This window comes from Lycium barbarum, chromosome 4 (genome assembly GCF_019175385.1).
Source record: "Lycium barbarum isolate Lr01 chromosome 4, ASM1917538v2, whole genome shotgun sequence".
Classification (NCBI taxonomy): Eukaryota; Viridiplantae; Streptophyta; class Magnoliopsida; order Solanales; family Solanaceae; genus Lycium; species Lycium barbarum.
In genome coordinates this window covers 64697803-64719479 of record NC_083340.1, presented here as the reverse complement: position 1 = coordinate 64719479, position 21677 = coordinate 64697803, and the positions used below count along the sequence as shown (strand labels likewise).

The window sequence follows — 21677 nt, the reverse complement described above, 5'->3', positions numbered from 1 at the left end:
TAGATATGATGACATAATTCAAAATGTGGCTGAATTAGTAGAAGATGGGAATTGGAATCAAGGAAGACCGGAGGAACTACTAAGTGCTGAAGTAGTTGAACATATCACTGCTAATATAACACCTCCTAGATTGCAAAAAGGAATAGATAAACCATGGTGCTGCTGGATACTAGAGGAGATTTCACGGTGAAATCAACTTGGGATTTCATAAGATTAAGGGGCCAGGAACTTGATAGATATAAGTTCATGTGGATTAAAGGATTGCCTTTTAAGATTTCTTTTTTCTTATGGAGGTGCTGGAAGTATAAAGTACCTATGGATGATGTTCTTAAGAAAATGAATTTTAATATGGTATCTAGGTGTTGGTGTTGTACAAGTCCTAAAGAAGAAACAATTCAATATGTTTTTCTCACATCTTACACTGCTAGAAGGACCTGGTTGTATTTCAGTAATGTTGCAGGAATCCAAATAGAGGGACTACAATTACAACAAATCATTGTGGCATGGTGGCAAGCACCTATTACTGGCAGATTGAAGCAAGTGTACAATGCAGTACCAGCAATCATTCTATGGGAGCTTTGGAAGAGAAGGAATGGTATAAAACATGGCAATAGGAAAACACGGAGCAAAGTGATTTATCAGGTTCTCTTAATGATTCAGAGACTGGTCCAGGTGAGGAATCCTAACCTGGGGAATATTCCTAACAAATAGGATGATTTGATTCAGAAATTGGAAAGGGGAGAGGCATCCCTAAAGGTGACTAAAGTGACTTGGAGAATGCCTCCTTTAGGTTGGTGTGATTGCAACACAGATGGGGATTCAAGGGGAAACCCTGGAAGAAGTTCTTATGGGTTTTTTCTAAGAGATGCTGAAGGGGATTTGATCTGGGCATAAGCTGAGGAGATAGGCCATGCTACAAACACTGAAGCAGAGGTTATAGTTATATATAAGTCTTTGAGATACTGTCAAGATAATGGGTTTACCAACATAATTATCCAGACAGATTCTCAATTGGTTCAGAAAATCCTTACTGAAGGATGGAAACCACCTTGGAATATTGCAGAGTGGGTGGAGAGAGTTGAAGAGTTGAGGAAAGACATGGAGGTGCTTGTCACTCATACTCTAAGGGAAGCAAATAAATTGGCAGATGCCTTAGCAAACTATGCTTTGGATTCTGGAGCTATTTTCTGGCAGAATTTTGAGGAACTGGAGATTAACATGAGGAGAATTATAAATAGTGACAAAAGTCAAGTGCCATATTTAAGAATCAGGAGTTGATAATGGAGTTAACAAGGAGAAGCAGTGGAACTAGAGTCCCTTCAATTCAAATCCTTGTGGAGGAGAATGTGGAGGATTTTTTTTACTAACTGTTTGCTTAATCTGTGAAGGTTTAATAGACCCTACAAGGAGACGTACATACAGGCAGAATATAGGCATCATTTTTGGTTAATTCCTAGAAATCACACTCAACAAGGACAGCAAGATATCTTTTTTAGGACAAGTATTTTGGATGTTTGTTTTACTTGTGGTATTAGCATCTTTTAATGCTCATTCAAGTGGATATGCATTCAATTTACATGGACTAAAAACATGGAGGGTTGAGGCATTTGGGGGTACAGTATGTGGAGAAGGGACTTTCAACATTATGATGCCATTTGATGTTCACAACAGCAATAATACAGAAATGTCATCACAAACTCATCAGTAAAATAGAGCAAGTTTCAATCAAGTGCAGGTCTTGGATAAAAACAAGTACAGATATAGGAAAAGCATCAAGGGCAAGCATTACAAGTCAGTAAGGGGTATACTCAAGGACTTTATACAGGTACAGACACGAAATGAGTGGAGCTTCAAGCTAAGAACACATAAATGGTACCTTTGTCAACAACTCCTTGAAGACACACGTCGGCTCAGCTGGGAAGAAGCATACATATCGAGGATACCTGCAAAAAACAAGAAAATAGAAGGTCAGAGCTACAGTGACATTAGAAATGAAAAGAAATCAAATAAAAACTTATCTGAAGGCGGGAGATGCAGCAAGTTTGAACCATCAATGATCAGATGGACATCGAACAGTTGACAAGGAAATCTCCTGCGATGAGTTTTCCGATCATCACTTTGACACCAAAGACGGCAGAATCGTAGAGAGAGAAGCTCAAGCGAAGAGAGAAAAGCTCAACCATAGGGTTTCAGACAACAACAAAGGACCTGGTCCTTTTTATCTTTTTAGTATTTACAAATTTAATATGTTTTTTCCATTCTGAACACTTAGGGACCAAAGTTTGGTCCTATTGCTTTTTTCTTTTTTGGCATAAATTAATAAAAGGCCCAGTTGAGGGTAAATTTATTTATTAAAAAAAAAAGAGGAAGAAAGACGGGGACGCTTGACACGAACGAAGGCTGTCAGACACGAGGACGTCAATGCAGCTACTATTTTTCTTTGATTCTGGGCAGAGATGGAGTCGTATCACAACTCCAAATGCACTCCCATGTAGGGGTGGGCATGGTACGGTATATACCGAATACCATACCGATACCGAAATTTTTAATACCGCGGTTTTGGTATTGCGGTATTTGGTATGGTATTTGGTATGAATTTAAATTTTTTTTGGTATTCGGTACGGTATTTGGTATTTATAAAATGGATACCGAGATACCGTATACCGTACCGAAGTTTATACTACATCTATACAATCCATATATATTATATTTACTACTGCTAAATATATAGACTAGATTTCTTAGAAAAAATTACATCACATCTCATTTAATGTCAATTTATACTGTGGACCTGTTTCCATTTCTGCTTATGGTGATATTACTAAGATCTCTTCTTCTGTTCAACAAGCATTAAATAGTACTGGAATTGGCCTTAATCATGTTCCTGCAGGTATAATTTTGTTGACTTATGTGTTAAGTTACGTTTTTTTTTATGTGTTTTTTTTTTTTTTGATTTAGAATTGAAGTAATACTCACTTGCATATTTATGTTTACTGTGACCATGATGACTGCCAATAATCTTACAGCAGTCGTTCAAAATTTAACAAAAAAGAAAACCATATCTGGAACTCAAAACTACCACAAGAAAACTCCAAGCTTGTTTAGTAATAATAAAGCAAAACAAGTAAACAAAGGGCCTTCTAACATAACTGAATCACAACATCTGGAGGAAAGCCTCTGTGAACCTAAGGGGTGCCACCTATTCGCGTCTATAGGATCCTTTTGTCTTTCAGTGGACCTCTTGGAATTTTGCTTAGAACCTTGACGTTGAAAATAGCATACTGCTTTTTGAACTCTACCTCAGGATCGGTTAGATCTTGTTGGATTTTGGGTTTGTGAGTGTCCGGTTGGTGATGATATATACGTAAGTGGAAGTTAAATAAATTATGGTTACCGAAATACCGTACCGTGAAATACCGAAACCGAACTTAAAAATACCGAACCATACCGAATTAGTTTGGTATGGTAATGGTATCGTATTTTTAAAAACCGAATACCGAAGTTACCGAACCGAAGTTTCAAATACCGTACCATGCCCACCCCTACTCCCATGTGTTCATGGAAAAAAAAGGGAAGGAAAGGATTAGAATATCTTGATTAAAAAAAAATGATAAACAACACCAAATAAGGTACAATAATATTAAACAAGCACATCTTCAGCTAATTCATTAAATATGGGAAGAGTTAGAGTTGGTCATAATAAAAACACGCTATGCAGTAGGAAAACTATGGTGATTAGTATCTTGACTTCATAACATCGGGCTACAACTTTCCAAAAAAAAAAAAAAAAGCTCTAGACGAGATTGTATTCAAAATACAATAACTTCGGTTAAGTGAAACCATTAACCAAAAACTTCATGGGAAGATACAGCTTTATATTCTCAAGATATGGCTGGAAAGCTACGAAGATTTTCACAACAACATGCTGGCAAAAATAAACATACAGTTTTCAGTAAAAAAACATAATCCTTAGCCAAGTTTCCAGCGGTTTAGCGGAGCATTTTATAACTCTTAGAATAGTTACAGACTCTAAACATCATAGAGGTTCTACACAACTTTTAACAAACTTCAACATGCTTGATAGTTTCACATTTTTTCTACGTAAGTTGAACTCATTTGAACGCCTTACAATCTTGCAGCAACTAAAACAGCAAAAGAATACTCAAGACTTATTTTATTTTTTTAATCCATTGACACTTTATAGTATCTGCTTAACCACAAAGGATCTACAAATAAATTCAATCAGCACAATACTTCATTAATCTCATTCAGTTTCTTATGTCGTAAAGCGATTAAGTTTGGTTTATCTAGGTTTAAAGAAGTGCTACAGGTCAGAATGAAGTCTTTTAGAGACTCTACAGGTAAAATTTAGCTCAATGCACCCTTTTAAGAAACACAAGTAAACTTGGGAATGACAAATTTTGGCAACTTTTAGATTCTCAAATTCTCAGCAACTATTATTCAGCAGATAGGACTCCTAAATAAAGTGTAGCAAAGCTAGACACAAAGAGGAGTTTTTGACTCAGAAATAACTGGAAATAAGTTCACATTATTGAACCAAAAGATGTAGGAAATAGTTATGATACAAACTCTACATGTACTCTTGACTATACTGATCTCAATAACGTAAAAAAGAGAGTACTCTTTCTACCATATTAAAAGCAAAAAAAAAAAAGTACCTTTTTATACCACAAAAAAAAAGCACATTTTTACAATTTGCAAAGAAAGTACTCGTTTTAGAATGTACGAAAGAAAAATACCCTTTTAGAGTATTTAAAATAAATACTGTAAACAACATGACTCTTTTAACACATCACATTTAGATTTTTATACTTATTTGACTGGTTTCCCTTTGTTTTAAAAAAAAGAAGATAACGAATAAGGTTCAGAATCACACAAACAAGAATGATACTCTAATTTACAGAGCTTGCCAGAGTTACTGGCACCATGTTCAATCAAGTTTTTTACAAAGATTCGTGGACATGTATATCACTAAGCTTCAAAGAAAGACTAAGAACCATATTCTCATTATTAGATTCTCATTAACAGATCATAGGAGAAGAGACATACATGCAAAAGTTTCAACAAAGTACATTTCCATTTTTTTATTTTTTATTTTTATCAATATAGTTGAAAAATGAAAAACAGTAGGCTAATTCTAACATCATGGTTCTTATGGTTATGCCAAAATAAAGTGCACGCTTAAAACTCATTCGAACACATTTTCGGAAGATTCTAAGCTCCCGGGAGTAAGATAATTAAAAAAACACAAGATTATGTGTTAGCGGGGAAAGGAATTTTCGCAATCATGACTTCTACACACACCAAAAATGTATGATCCCATTACTACTTAGACATCTATATGCTTCTGTCATGCTCTAAGACTAAGTATGCAGTAAGAACTTTTGGCTGAATTAAGATTTATTCAAGTTCTAAAATCTTTACTATCAGGCACCCCCAAATAGCAGAAACTCTAGAGACATGTAATATCCTTGCTCAAAGTACAAGGGATCTGAGCACAACTGCCTACTGTCCCTCAATTTCATGGCAGTTTTAAGTGTTTCAATCTCTAAAAAATCAAGTCATTTAAGCTCAAAAAGGGAGGAACAGATTCATATATATTATGATGCATCAAAAAAATACATTAATTATCAGAAAGAAGTATACTAAAACAAATGTAAACCAAACAGTAACTAATAATCCCCGTTTTTATCCAAACAAATCAATAACTTTTCTCAAGCAAAAAAAAAAAAAAAACACAGTTCATACTATTGAAATATTGATTTCTAAATAAAGGAACGACACCCGTGGATTCCAATATACAGTCAAAACAAAAATCTAAATCAATGGCATACTTATTCCCATATTCTACAAATCGATGAAAATATCCCTATAACCATTTTTAATCCTCTCTAACCATTCTTAAGTACCCATTTATAGCAAAACTCAGCGACGAATGATTTCGAACAAGTAACACTGACCGAAGGATAAAAAAAACAGTCAAATGACTACATTTACTTGTACAAAATTAAGATGAAAAGAAAGGCGAGGGTGGCTTACTGAAGAAACGATATCTCACAACAAGCGAAAAAATGCAGCCAATACATTTGGACTCCAACAGTTATTGATTTAAGGAGGGATTTCCATATTCACTTAGGCCTCAAACTCAACAAGAAACAGGTCAGAGAACAGCCTTAAACGCATGGCATGAACATATTCCATGTTCTAAGGGTTATGTAAAATCAACCTTTCTACCAGTATTAAAGATAAAAATCCAAACAAGCATCCTAGTCGTCCACCTATTTTGCAAGTTAATCAATATAAATTACAATAGAGTAATTTAATATACGTATTTAGTTTTAAAAAATATAGTAAGAAGATGATAAACATACTGATAAATAGGATTAAAGGAAAAATGTCAACGCCAATATTGATATAAGAATACCAACACTACTTTTGAGTGATTTAATAGTAAAGAATTATGTTTAGTAATTTTTTTTAATTATATATATATATATATATATATATATTATAATATGATGTTTGGTGATTTTTTAAGAAACGATAGAAACCTTTCTTAATTTTAGAGAAATAATATCTAAAAAATAGTGTAGTAATTAGTGAAAATATTCCAAACTCATTTATTGGGGAATTTTCATGACTGAGAAGCATAGTGAAATTAATTAAACAAAAAAGAAGGGTGAAAATTGGGTGTCAATAGCTTGTCCCTCTTCGACCAGGGATGATGAAAGCGTCTTTGGGCGAAGACGTTGACGTAAACCCGATTTTGTCCCGACGAGTAAATTAGATTGAATTTGGAAAGAGTACAACTGAAAACGAGTAATTCTTTTGGGGATGGATGGGTGAGTTTATGAATTTGACCGAACTCTGGTTCCTAAGTAGCCTACATATCTCGGGTCATAAGAGAATCAGGTCGATGTAGTTCGAACAAGGAGACGATAAAATTTTGGAGAGGTCCTCAAAATTTTGCCACAATGTCTGAATTATGAGGACACTGGCTCTCTTGTTATGGACAGGGGATAATAGTTTTATTGGAGATTTGGAAGGTTGAGTTGTTGAAAATTTTTGAGCGATTCTCAAAAATTTGTCCTAGTGTTGTAGTTATGGTAACACGAGGTTTCGGAGATAGAACGGGTAGTGGTTTCAACATGAGCGAAAATAGCTAGAATGGGATACGATTGGCTTGACTTCGAGTCGCCTATGTATTGAAGAGGACGGGAATTAATTCAGTTTAAAGAAAACGAGAAGATAGAAAATTTTGAGAGATCCTTAAAATTTTGTCCTAGTGTCGAATTAAGGTGACACTAGATGTTGTTAGAAAAATGTGGTCAAATTTGGGGGGAGAAGATTGCTAATGAAAATGATCTTTCTGAAGACAGGATGTACCTTTGCAGCCTCCTGATTATAAATGTGGCGGCCGCAACACACCCATAAGTGAGACTCTACACGAATAGATCTTCGTGCTGTCATAGGATCATATCAGCCTGTCGTAGAGGATTGACGCTCAAAACTGTCCCAGTATCGCGTTATGACGACCTTAGGACGCAAAAGAATTTACTAAGTCTCTAGAATGTAGATTCTCAGAAGAAGTAACTGTCTTCTTAAAAATTAAAAGGAAAACTGATTGGTGAGCTAAAGCGGAGAGCAGATTCATTGACTCTAGCTTGTGAGTATGATGTCCTCATCAAGCGGGGCGCCTCAGTTCGCTGTGTCAGAGATAGTTCCACTGTGTATTTTGTTGACCTGCAAAAGATGTAAAGAGACTTGTGCAGTTCAGAGTTGTAATGTAATAATAACATAAGGAAATAAAGGAAAGGATTGTAGACAAACTAGAATTGAAAGCTCCGATTTGCGGAGAGACTGAAATGTAAAGCTTCCGGCTAGCAGAGCAACTCTAATGTAGAGGCTTCCGACTGGCGGAGCAACTGTAAGGTAAAAGCTCTGATTGGCGAAGCGACTGAAATGTAAATTTTCCGGCTGGCGGAGCAACTGTAATGTAAAGCTTTTGGCTGGCGAAGCAACTGTAATGTAAAGCTTCCGGCTGGCGGAGCAACTGTAATGTAAAGGCTTCCGGTTGGCGGAGCAACTATAATGTAAAGTACAACCTCCGATTGGCAAAGTTAGATGGAGGTCCCCGATTGGCGGGGTAATTGACGTTGTTAGACGGTATCCTCGATTAGTGAAGTTAGTTGACGCAATTAGATGGTATCTCTGATCGGCGAAGTTAGTCGCAGTTACATTGTAACTTCGATTGGCAGAGTTAGTCATAGTTAGATCATATCTCCGATTGGCGGAGTTAGTCGTAGTTAGATCGTATCTCCGATTGGCGGAGTTAGTCGCAGTTAGATTGTATCTCCGATTGGTGGAATTATTTAATGCAATTAGAAGGTAGAGCTTCGATTGGTGGAATTATTTAATGCAATTGAAGGTAGATCTCCGATTGGCGGAGTTATTATTGAGGAACGAGGCTGTTACCGGGGTCCCCATCTTCGAATAATCGACCTTGACCCTGTTTCTGGAGATACCTGCAAATTTAAATAAAACGTTCAGAGGTGCATAAGCTAAGATAACAAAATAAAATAGGAGAAGGTTATTTTGGCTTATGATGAAGTGATGGATCTTATGACGCCTCCACTGGAAGCTCGCTTCGATGTCATCTCGTCCTAATTCCTGTCAATCCTGTACTCAAAGAAAAATTATTAGTTTGGGAGGGGGTGTTGATTTGTGTCGATCGTGGCCCTAGCCTTGTCACTTGAATCATTTGAGCTTCTTCGGTTGTGGAGATCTCTGTCCAGAGACTTGGTAGGTGGAAATGTACAAAAATGCATTTTGAAAAAAAGAAAAAAAATGGTTTTTAGAAATCGGATATGCATGTATATATACTACGTATAAATGCAATAAAACTCTATCATTTTTTTAGATAATGATGTCACGACCCAAACCGATGGGCCATGACTAGTGCCTGAGCTGAGCACTCGTATACGACCCGCTAGATATAATCAGACTGAAACTGAAAACAATATGGCACTCTGTAAAAGCATGCTATGAACTCATCATGTCATACATCAAAGAGAACCTATCTCCTAAGAAGCCATAGCTAAACAAAACATAACAAATATGCAAGCCGACAAGGCTGCCACTATACACGGGGACACCCAAGACGAACTACATCGATATAGCTAACCAAATAGTATATACACAACCCACATATGTCTACAGACTTCTAAGAGTATAACGAAGTCTATGTCAAAAGGATCTATACCAAAATAACTCAAGCTCCGGACCAATGAAGCTCTCCAAGCGGCTGGGCAGAAGTCCTAAGCCGGAGGATCACAAAACTGAGTGTCTGTACCTGCGGGCATGAAACGTAGCCCCCGAAGAAAGGGGGTCAGTACGAAGAGTGTACTGAGTGTGTAAGGCATGCAATCGACATATACATAAAATCCTGGAAAACATTTGAAACATGTCAATGAGTGGGCAAAATGAATGCATCAGTATGGCTATATCAAAGAAACACATATATTCATAGAAATATCACAACAAAGGCCACAGCGTCACCCCCTGTCAACTGTGCCATATATACACATCATAACAAAGGTCACAGCGTCACCCCCTGTCAACTGTGCCATACATATACACATCACAGCAAAGGCCACAGCGCACCCCCTGTCAACTGTGCCATATATATACACATCACAACAAAGGCCACAGCACGCCCCTATCAACTGTGCCATATATACACATCATAACAAAGGCCACAGCTTCACCCCCTGTCAACTATGCCATACATATACACATCACAACAAAGGTCACAGCGCACCCCCTGTCAACTGTGCCATATATATACACATCACAACAAAGGCCACAGCACACCCCCTGTCAACTGTACCATACATATACACATCACAACAAAGGCCACAGCACACCCTCTGTTTATATGCCTAGCACGAAATCTCAATTCAGCAACCAACAACAACAACAACCATACCAACATCAATAATATCATTTCCAACAACAATATGTACCATAAAACAGCCCACACGCTGTTTTCCAACTTCCATAACTAACCAACTTACTACACAATTATTTAACAACTTTGTCTCTGAGAATAAGCCTTAAATAATACCAAAAGAGAAAGATTCATACCTTTTTTTCTTGTTAAGAAAGCAATATCCTCAATATCCACGCTAAAATCCACCGCAAAATAATACTAGAATCACAACCATGCGTTATCCGGACCAAAACTAATATTCTGTCACTTGAAAATTGCTCACTTTTTGGTACCCTCACTCTCCCTACTGATTTTTGGAAATTTCTGGGCTAAAATCTGGTGAAAAAAGGGGGTTTTTTTACCCCTTATATAAGGGTCAGGTCACTGTAGCAATTTACTGTAGCAGTATTGTAGCAAGTCGGTACTGTAGCAGTACTGTAGCACGCGTTTCTGCTTTGTCAGTCGAACTTGTAACGTCCATAAATATCTACTCTGATGTCCTATCGATGAGCGGTTTGTTGCGTTGGAAACTACACTCGACGAACTTCATTTTAGGCTTTTGTGTCTCTTCAAAACATTTCATATGCGAAGAGATATTCGTCCCCCAAGTTGGACCAAAATTTTCACACACAAACTTCACCCATCCTTTCTCCAAAGTCGTACTACTCCATTACTTCCACTCATTTCCTTATAAAACCTTCTGGTATACCTTATATACATCCTTCACTCATTAAATATGCTTAATAATGCTTGCTCCTTACATTCCAAAGTGGTTTTACTTAACCATAACTTAATGTACTTATATTTTAAATTTGATAAGTGCTTCTTCAAAGATACGGGGTGTAACAAATGACATGTTTCGAAACGCATTAAGCTTCTCCATTGTAACGCCTGTATCCAAATGATGTCTTTGCATAGTTTGTTCCTCTGATGACATTTCTTCGTATTCAAGCCAAGTGCAGCGATGTATTTGATGACGAGACCGATCCTAATCGATAGTTATATTACAAATAAAAGGTTTCCTAAGGGTATGACCGAACCTTTTTAGGTTGCATATGTATCCCAAATAGGAATCAGGTTTGTACGTAGTTCAGGGGTAGAAATGAAAATAAAATGATATGTAATGTGATGTGACCGAGCCTGACTCAGGCTGCCTATGTATCCAAATGGAATCAGGTCATAACGTAGTTCAATTATAATAAAAACAAGATTAATAAAGGGACCGAATCCGGTGGGGATTGCCTACGTATCCCACCAAAGGAAATCAGGTCGAATCGTAGTTCCAGTTACATGAAGATAATGTTTTTGGGGTTTCTATTACAAGAGACTGGACCCGATGTGGGTTGCCTACGTATCCCACCATGGGAAGTCAGGTCAGCGTAGTTCTGTTACAATAGAAATGCAAATTACAGCGGAAAGAAAAAGCTAGCTTGGATGTCTTCAGATGTAGTACTTCTTGATCAAGTATGAGTTGATGGGCTTCGTGCTCACTTTACCATCCATTTCTCCCAAAATCAATGCCTCTCCTGAAAGCACTTGATGAACCACGTATGGACCTTGCCAATTCGGTGCGAATTTCCCTTTAGCTTCGTCCTGATGAGGAAATATTCGCTTTAAAACCAACTGCCCTGGTTTGAATTTCCTAGGCCTCACTCTCTTGTTAAATGCCTTGGACATCCTGTTCTGATAAAGCTAACCATGACAGACAACGTCCATCGTTTTCTCATCAATGAGCATCAACTGTTCGTGTCTACTACGTATCCATTCTGCATCTTCCAAACCAACATCTTGGATAATCCTCAAAAAAGGTATCTCTACTTTTGCGGGTATCACAGCTTCTGAACCATAGACCAACATGTAGGGAGTTGCTCCTGTGGATGTTCTAGTCGTGGTACGGTAACCAAGCAAAGCATATGGCAACTTTTGATGCCACTTCCTGTGACTGTCTGTTATCTTCCTCAAGATCTTCTTGATGTTCTTATTTGTTGCCTCGACTGCTCCATTCATCTGTGGTCGATAAGCTGTGGAATTTTGGTGGGCAAACCTAAAATTTTCACAAGTCTTTCTCATAAGGTCGCTGTTGAGATTGGCTGCATTATCTGTGATAATTGATTCTGGAATCCCAAATTGGCAGACTATATTGTTGCGAACAAAATCTGCTACCACCTTCTTTGTTACTTCCTTGTACGTTGAAGCTTCGACCCATTTAGTGAAATAATTGATGGCCACTAAGATGAAGCGATGTCCATTTATGCAGGGGGTTCGATAGGTCCAATCACATCCATACCCCAAGCGGCGAACGGCCAAGGGGAACCCATCACATTGAGCTCATTTGGGGGAACTCGAATAAAATCTCCGTGAACCTGACATTGATGACACTTTTGTACATAGCGAATGCTGTCTCTTTCCATAGTCATCTAAAAGTATCCTGCTCTCAGAATCTTCTTTGCCAAAGTGAATCCATTCATGTGGGGTCTACATGTCCATGCGTGTACTTCTTCTAACAACCTTGTCGCCTCTGCGGCATCCACACATCTTAGCAATCCTAGATCTGAAGTCCTCCTATATAGGATTTCTCCACTAAGGAAAAAGTGATTTGCCATTCTCCTCAAGGTCCGCTTCTGTTTGTTAGTAGCATCTTCCGGATATTCTCTTATCTCAAGCAACTTCTTAATGTCGTGGTACCATGGCTGGCCATCTAATTCCTCGTCGACATGAAAACAATATGCTTGCTGGTTGTGTATTTCTACCTTGATAGTGCCGATGTAATTCTTATCTGGATGTTGGATCATTGATGAAAATGTCGCGAGGGCATCAGCAAATTCATTTTGGATTCGAGGGACATGCTTGAAGTCAATCTCTGTGAACTGCTTGCACAACTCCTTTACACAGTGTAAGTATGGAAGGATTTTGACATTCTTGGTGGTCTATTCTCCTAGTACCTGATCAACTAATAAGTCAGAATCGCCTATTACCAAAAGTTCTTTGATGTTCATATCAACCGCCATCCTGAGCCCGAGAATACAAGCTTCGTATTCTGCCATATTGTTTGTGCAGGGAAATATGATCTTTGCTGAGATAGGGTAGTGTTGACCTGTTTCGGAAACCAAAATTGCTCCTATTCCAACTCTTTTGAAATTTGATGCTCCGTCAAAAAACATCCTCCATCCTGAATAAGGCTCTAAAATATCTTCCCCTGTTAACAGTACTTCCTCATCGGGAAAATAGGTTGTAAGCGGCTCGTATTCATTGTCTACAGGTTTCTCTACAAGGTGATCCGCCAATGCTTGTCACTTGATAGCCTTCTGAGTTATGTACACGATATCAAACTCACTTAACAAGATCTGCTATTTTGCTAATTTCTCGGTAGGCATCGGCTTCTGGAAGATGTATTTGAGTGGATCCATCCTTGAGATCAAGTGTGTGGTGTGCGCGGATAGGTAGTGCCTCAACTTTTGTGCGATCCAAGTCAAAGCACAGCATGTGCGTTCCAACAAAGTGTACCTTGCCTCGTACGGTGTGAATTTCTTGCTTAGGTAGTAAATGTCTTGCTCCTTTTTCCCCGTCTCATCGTGTTGTTCCAACACATCTGAACGCACCATCCAATACGGATAAGTACAGCAATAGAGGTTTTCCCAGTTCTGGCAGGACCAATACAGGTGGATTGGACAAGTACTCCTTGATTCTGTCGAAGACCTTCTGACACTCTTCTGTCCATTCTGTGGCAGCATCTTTCTTCAGCAGCTTAAATATGGGTTCACAAATCACCGTCGACTGAGCGATGAATCGACTAATGTAATTGAGCCTTTCGAGGAAACTCATTACGTCTTTCTTGCACTTCGGGGGAGGCAAGTCTTGGATTGCCTTGATTTTTGAAGGATCTAACTCTATACCTTTTCTGCTAACAATGAATCTTAATAATTTTCCAGCAGGAACTCCAAATGCACATTTTACTGGATTCAACTTCAAGTTTTACCTCCGCAATCGTTCAAAGAACTTCCTTAGGTCAGTAAAATGATCTGAACTCCTTCGAGATTTGATAATAACATCGTCCATGTAGACTTCGATCTCCTTATGAATCATATCATGGAACAAAGTAGTCATGACCCTCATGTAGGTCGCACCAGCGTTCTTGTGGCCAAATGGCATTACTCGGTAGCAGTACACTCCTCATGGACTGGTAAACGCCGTCTTTTCTGCATCATCCTCATGCATCAAAATCTGATGATATCCTGCAAAGCCATCGACAAATGATTGCAACTCATGTTTTGCACAGTTATCGATAAGTATATGGATGTTCGGAAGGGGGAAGTCATCCTTAGGACTAGCTTTGTTGAGATCCCGATAATCCACACATATCCTGATTTTTTTGTCCTTTTTTGGAACGGGCACAATGTTGGCCAAACAGGAAGGGTAGTTTGTAACCCTCACGACATTTGCTTCAATCTGCTTAGTGACTTCCTCTTTGATCATTAAACACAAATCGGGCTTGAACTTCCTTGGCTTTTGCTTGATCGGTGGGCGGGTGGGATCAGTTGGTAGCCTATGAGAGACGATGTCGGTGCTCAGCCCGGGCATGTCGTTGTAGGACCAAGCAAATACGTTGACATACTGCTTAAGCAATTCCAACAATTCTTGCTTCCGTTCAGCTTCTAAGTGCATGCTGATCCGAGTTTCCTTCACTGTTTCGTCGTCTCCTAAGTTAACTATCTCAGTTTCATCCAAGTTCAGTTTCTTTTGATTCTCGAGTTGCTCGATCTCTTGTGAAAGATTCTCAGGCATCATGCTTTCATCGTATTCCTTGTAATCTTGTTCGTCGTTCGTACTTGGCTCAACGGGTTCGTTACATGTCATAATCATAGAATGAATATTTTTATTAGTTTGAGTGCTGAAAAAGAAAAGCGAGTATAAGTAAGATATGATATTTTAATAGAAAAATAAAAATGTATTTTCATTAAAGAAGCATTCAATGCTTTTAAAGAAAGAGGTGGATGACAAAAGAGCACGGTCATGATTCAAGCCTCAATTGATCATGCTATTTTGAAAACAAACTACAATTCCACACTACCAAGACTCCCGGCGAACCAAGGATGGACTGACAGTCCAATTCTGCAAGATCTCTCCTGGTTCGGCATCACGAATAGTCGGTGTCTCGGAAACTGCTTCAGTCTCCCTACAACACTCCTCGATCAATGTCACGAACAAGTTCTCCATTCCTTCTATGATATCTTCGTCGACCTCTGGCACAATCATCTGATCCTGGACAGGAACCTGCTCTGGTACAAATATTCTCTTGACACCGCTAGTTTCTCCAAACATAGGCTCATACCCGATCCCAAAAGTACCCTTCTGCTGCTTCAGTTGGATTGGTTCAGTTATGCCATAAGATTTTGGGTCTAACCCAGACTTTGGCTGGTAGCCATACTTCAACATCTCTGACGCTACCATCTTTGCCGCACTCGACATCTTTATTTCATCAAATCCTACCGTCTCACTTATTTTTATAGCTTGCATGATTTCCACAACATGAAAGGTAGCTCCATCTAATTCTCCCATTTCTTCAATGATCGGGATAGAGCGTTCATAATAGACAGGGTGACCAAGTTCCCCCTGAACTACGATTTGCTCCCAACCCCATTCGAATTTCAAACACTGATGCAAAGTGGAAGGAACGGCTCCATCCATGTGGACCCATGGCCTTCCTAACAATAAGTTTTAAGTTGATGATATGTCCATCACTTGGAAAAGGACTGGTAACTGCATGGGCCCGATCTGCAAATGTAGACATATTTCTCCAATGATACCCTTTTGTGTCCCATCAAAAGCTCGGACCTTCATACGACTTTCTTTCATTTCTCCTGTGTCCATCTTCAACTTTCTCAAGGTGTTGAGAGAGAAAATGTTACACCCGGAACCTCCATCAACAAGTACCATGGATACAAACTTATCTCCGCACCTCACGGTGATGTGAAGTGCTTTGTTGTGTTCTGTTCCTTCTGGTGGAAGTTCATCATCACGGATAGAAATCTTGTTCGCTTTAACCTTCTACCCAATTGTTGTGGCCAGCGGTCCACTCGTCATCTCATTCGATATGCTTACTCCACTCAACACCTTAACTAAAGCGTCCCTGTGGGCTGCAGAACTCATCAACAAGGACATGATCGATATTTGGGCAGGTGTCTTCTTCAACTGTTCCTCGACTGAATAATATTTGATTTGCATCTTCTTCCAGAATTATGCTGCCTCGGCATCAGTAATGTTTCTCTTTTGATTGTGCTTTTCTCCTCAACTTCCTCTATTTAGATTCTTCGGGACATAACATCTTCCTGACCTTGTCATTCCATGGGCGGTTGTGGTCTCTATCATCTTAGCCTTCCCTTTCAATTGATAGTCCCATGTGATTGCCCTAAAATCATAATCGTGTTTTCTTGCGACAACAGTGGTCACCACGGATTTTGGTTGGTATGTCCGGATAGTTACCGGCGCCCTCAACTGTATAGTGATGATGGGAGCAGTTGGGGATGTTGCGACAAATACCTCTGTGTTTCCAATGGGCACAATGGTTCCCTCAAAGTCATATTCCTCATCAAATGATATCATATTAACTGCCCGATTTCCATGATTTGGTAGCGGGTTGTTGTTCACATTCGGGGGCGCTGTAGTGCATTGAATTGCTCCACTCTTGATTAAAGCTTCAACCTGGTTTTTCAAACCAAAGCATTCCTCAGTGTCATATACCTGAATTCCTGAATGATATGCGCAACGTTTGTTCCCATCAAAGTTTCGAGGAATTGGGTCAGGGATTCTCCCTTTAATTGGTTGCACTAATCCTGTTGTCCTCAACCTTTCAAATAACTAGGCTAAAGGCTCGGCTATGAGGGTGTAGATTCGGGTATTTCTGACTTCGGGAGTTGGGCGAGGTCTTGGGGCATATGGTGGTCTATTTTGGTGGACGAGTGCTTAGATTGAGGTATAAGGTCTTAGAAGGTTTTGGTAAGTGGGGGCTCGTGGTGGGTTGTAATATGGTTGTGCGTTATAAACTGGGTATGGAACATAAGAGGTATGAGTAAAGATTTGGGGGTTTGTGCAGTATGGGCGAGATAACTCTCCTCGCCGGTGGTAAGGTGTGATATTAGATACGTCCTCCTTCTTCTTCTTAACTCCGCTAATGGAACCTGACTATATGACTTTTCTTGCATCTTGCAGCGCAGCCATTGATTAAATATTTTCAGACTTGATTCTTTCTTCCAAAAAGTCTCCCATTTTGACCAAATCGGCGAACTTTTGGCCCGTTGATCCTATCATCTTTTCAAAGTAGATGCCTTCCTGAGCTCGAATGAAATACTTGCTGAGCTCGCTTTCATCCAATGGGGCATAACTTGGGCAGCCTCAATTCTCCAACGTCTTGCGTAATCCTGGAATGACTCAGTCGCCTTTTTACGTACATTGCTCAGAGAAAACCTGCCTGGTGTGATCTTAGTGTTGAATCCGAAGCGAGTCATGAAATCCCCAGCCATATCCTGCCAGTCACTCCATTTGCGAGGATCTTGGCGAGTATACCAAGTGAGCGCCTCTCCTGACAAACTTCTGATAAACAACTTCATCCTCAATTTCTCGTTCCTTCCCACTCCTACTAACTTGTGGCAGTAGGCTCTCAAATGAGCATGAGGATCACCTGTCCCATCAAAAACATCAAACTTAGGAGGTTTGTACCCTACTGGCATGCCAATATCATGGTGTATGCATAGATCATCATAATCCAAACTCTCACTTCCCCGAGTGACTCGCATGCTCCTTATTTCTTTCCTTAGACTGTGAAGCTGGCTAATGATTGATTCTTCTTCTCCTATCTTGGCATCTCTCTCCATTTTTGCATACTAATCCACCTCGAACGGGACCCTGACTGTGACGGGAGCGGTGAAGGTTGGAGCCTAGTTGCATATACCGGTGGCACATGTTGCTCGTGGGAAGTGTCAACGTATGCCCCTGGTATGTGCTGCACGGTGGGGTAAGTAGGTGCGGTAGCAGTTTGGGTTGGTAGTGGGTTTTGTGAAGTATGGGCGTTGTCGGGGATGTAAGGGGTTTGTTTAGGCAGATTTGGTACATTCGCGGGAGTGACTGGAGGTAGGTTGGAGCAAGAAAGGGGTACTGGAGGTGGGCGTGTGGATGGAGGGAAGTGTTCTGGAATAGTCGAATCTAATGATGGAAAGTGAGGTGGGTTTGGGAAAGCAGTCACAGTGAGATGGGTCAGGTCCCGAAGTTGGCGCAGCTCTCCTCTCAGTTCGTCAAGTTGTAGCTTTAGCAAAGCGATCTCTTCTTCATCGTTCAGATTAATCCTCTCTCTTGAGTTTCCTGGATTTTCATTAGTTATGGCAAGGTTAGAAGTTGGGTTGACTTCGTTGGTGATTGTCATTTTTCCCTTAGATCTCAAATTGTAGTGTGATTCGGCCAGTTTGAAGATCAACACAAATCAACCTCTGTTGGGGGGATAAAACCAAAATAAAGACAATTGGAAAACAAAAAGGTTAGTCCGGGAAGCTTTAGAAAGAGTAGAGTAACATGTTTAATCACGTAATTACGTCAAGTCGACGTGCAAACAAGCGCGTTCTAATTGTGGGGCCTCTTTTTGCCAGAGGTAAGCCTACGTTACACACAAGTTGATGATGATTATCCTTTTTTGACACATTCTGTGATTTTTTAGAACAAACATAACTTCCATTCCAACAAAAGGTTGCTCGAGAGCTTACAAGGGTAGGCCTATGGCAGCCTGAAATGATAAAACACAAAGGGGATGGGTCGATGGAAGTTTGAAATGAAAATGCAAAGGGTGGCCACGAGGGCGTACAAAGATATTAGGCCATACGACACTCTTTTGGAATGTAAAGAAAACAAAAAGGGGGAAAGAAAATAGTCTAGGGCCATGTTGGGCCGTCATTGTCATCCCCATCATATGCTGGGTCATAATCGGGCCCTGGGTCGTACTCAAGTTCTTCCTCTGGGTCTGTCTCTATCACCCAACCTGCCTCTGGATCATACTCAGGTCCCTCCTCTATACCATGTACTGTAGGCTTGTACTCAGACTGTACCTCCGGTTCCTCCTCTGAATATCCTGCCGGAGTATACTCAGGTGATTTCTCGGGCTCTACTTCTATTACAAGATTATGCTCTAATTCCCATTCTCGATCTTCTTCCGGATCCTCTTCCATTGGTTCATCTGGCTCTGTCGGATCTTCTTCAGGGTCCTCTTCCATCTCTTCTTCCGGCTCTACTGGATCTTCCTCTTCTACCAGTTGTATCATATGGTTTACTGAACCCGGAACTACTTGTCTGTACATGTCATTGTTGACGTTCATGAAAGACAATATCTCAACTGTAAGCCAAGCGGCTAAATCATAGTCCGTGAGCCCATCGAATCCGTCTTCGGTTGGCAAAAGTGTCATGCCTCCCACATTATACAAGGCATAATACTCGGGTGTGCACCAACTCTCGTCAACCATACCAATTGTGATCATGTTCATCCATTCTCTTTGCAGAATTCTCACTCGTGCTATTGGAACCACCCTATCATAGTTATTTTCATGTAGTGCCATATAGGACCAGACTGGGACATTTTGTGTAACTCCAAACTGCGTCAAGACTGTGAGAGGCGCATATGGATGAATCCCGTCCAACCCGATCAACTCAAAGAAGTACAGATTTGCAGTTCTTACCAAAGGTCTCCCTGACAGCCAAGGGTATTTCCACTGAATAGCATCTCCCGTGAGCTGAACTAAGAATGCGCGCCACTCCTCCTCTCCTATAGGTTCAGGCCAGTACCTCATTCTTTCCTTGTGGCTCTGAATTCTGCTACGAGTATCTATGTAGTAATCCATGATGGGGAGGCGAGTATAGAAGTGTTCCGTGGCCTAGGACTGCAGTAAGAGATTACACCCCTCGAAAAAGTTATGCCCTCTTGAACAAGCCGATAGAGCTTGGAGTGTCTCCGCGAGGATCATAGGGACCAATGTCAATTCATCCTGTCCCGAGAAGATATTCATAACAAGTGGCAAAAGGTTAATATTGATTCGGTAGGCTCTCTTTGGGAAGACCAAGACTCCCAACAAGGCTATGGCGAAGGCTCTTGGCCACATTTGCTCCCACCTTCCGCGGTCACACGCAAACTTATCCCGATATGGATCAAAAATTTCTCGGCGCCCAAATCTCTAAAAAAGAAAGTCAAACTTCACTCAATCATTTTTCACGTTCCTCAAGACCGGGTAGACATTAAATCCCAAAATGAGCAAGAATCTCTCTCTCGATATGAAGGATGGTAACACCGGCATTCTTCCCTCAAATGGTAAGTCGGTGAATCCACAAACTTCCTCCAAAGTAGGGGTTATCACAAAATCCAAAAATTAAAGGTTACGCTGGCGGGATCCCAAAATTCTATCAGTAGCTTGGTGAGAGTTTTTTCAGCTTGGATACCCATTAGTGACATTAACGACCCCAGATGTTGTCGGATTTCCTCTCTGTGTGCCACTTTTATGTTCCTCCGCCAAGTTTGCAGGTCGTGAGGAGATGAGACTATCATTTGGATATTTGGTAGGTTTTGGTTAATTTCAATCTGAAAAAGAAGGGTAAAGGTTATGATAAGTATTGTTTTGTTAAAAAAAAAATCATCTTGTGTCTCTTAAGGATCATTTCAACAATTCACATAAAGGGTTATGTCATTCGGGTTTCAAACCTTTGACAAAGGGTGGATTCCTAATTTGCAGCGATAATACCTTGGATTGTCCTGCCTAAGGTGTATGCAGCATGACTTATTTTTTCTAGAATAAGATTTTTTCCTAAGAATTTCGGAGTGAGACTAAATGTCTGCGAGAAGGTACGTAGTAAATTACCGTACCGACTCTGAAACTAGAGAATCCAAAGAAAGGGTGGAGGCGTGTAAGACAACACCTCGCGTGAACTATAGTGTGTGTAAGTGTACGGCCAGAGACTCGATAGAAAGTGCAATGACATTGGAAGGAAAGCAGTAACAAATTGTGTTTTCTCAAACAAATAAGGAGCACAAGTTTGGCTTTGGCTTGCGTCCTTTCAAATATAGCAATGTAGCAACTCATAAATAACAGGTGATAAAATATAAATAAATAAAAAAGCATCCCTCAAGTATCTATTTCTTAAACTAAGTCTACTAAAGTCAAAACCTAAGGCATTTCCCCCAGCAGAGTCGTCATTCTGTTATGCCCTATTTTTAACGGATTAAAACTAGTTCACAACTTATCACTATGTTTTTCTACGTAAGTTGAACTCATTTGAACGCCTTACAAACTTGCAGCAACCAAAACAACAAAAGAATACTCAAGACTTTTTTTTTTTTTTTAATCCATTGACACTTTATAGTATCTGCTTAACCACAAAGGATCCACAAATAAATTCAATCAGCATAATACTTCATTAATCTCATTCAGTTTCTGATGTCGTAAAGCGATTAAGTTTGGTTCATCTGGGTTTAAAGAAGTGCTGCAGGTCTGAATGAAGTCTTTTAGAGACTTTACGGGTAAAAATTTAGCTCAATGCACCCTTTTAAGAAACACAAGTAAACTTGGGAAAGGCAAATTTTGGCAACTTTTAGATTCTCAAATTCTCAGCAACTATTATTCAGCAGATATGACTCCTAAATAAA

At 39.8% G+C, this 21677-nt stretch overlaps 1 protein-coding gene across 8 annotated transcripts in view; it reads right to left on the bottom strand.

Annotated features, from left to right (window-relative positions):
• The window catches only part of LOC132636061 (uncharacterized), a 31300-nt gene that overhangs the window by 6854 nt on the left and 2769 nt on the right, over nucleotides 1-21677 (bottom strand). For 3 of the 8 annotated variants that reach the window (XM_060352729.1, XM_060352725.1, XM_060352728.1), the window contains exon 3: nucleotides 1877-20615. In XM_060352729.1, coding sequence (XP_060208712.1) covers nucleotides 18925-19884 — 960 coding nt within the window. In that variant the 5' untranslated portion in view covers nucleotides 19885-20615 and the 3' untranslated portion in view covers nucleotides 1877-18924. The remainder of the gene's footprint in view (nucleotides 1-1876; nucleotides 20616-21677) is intronic. The other 5 variants (XR_009580959.1, XM_060352727.1, XM_060352726.1 and 2 more) reach the window with 5 other exon arrangements.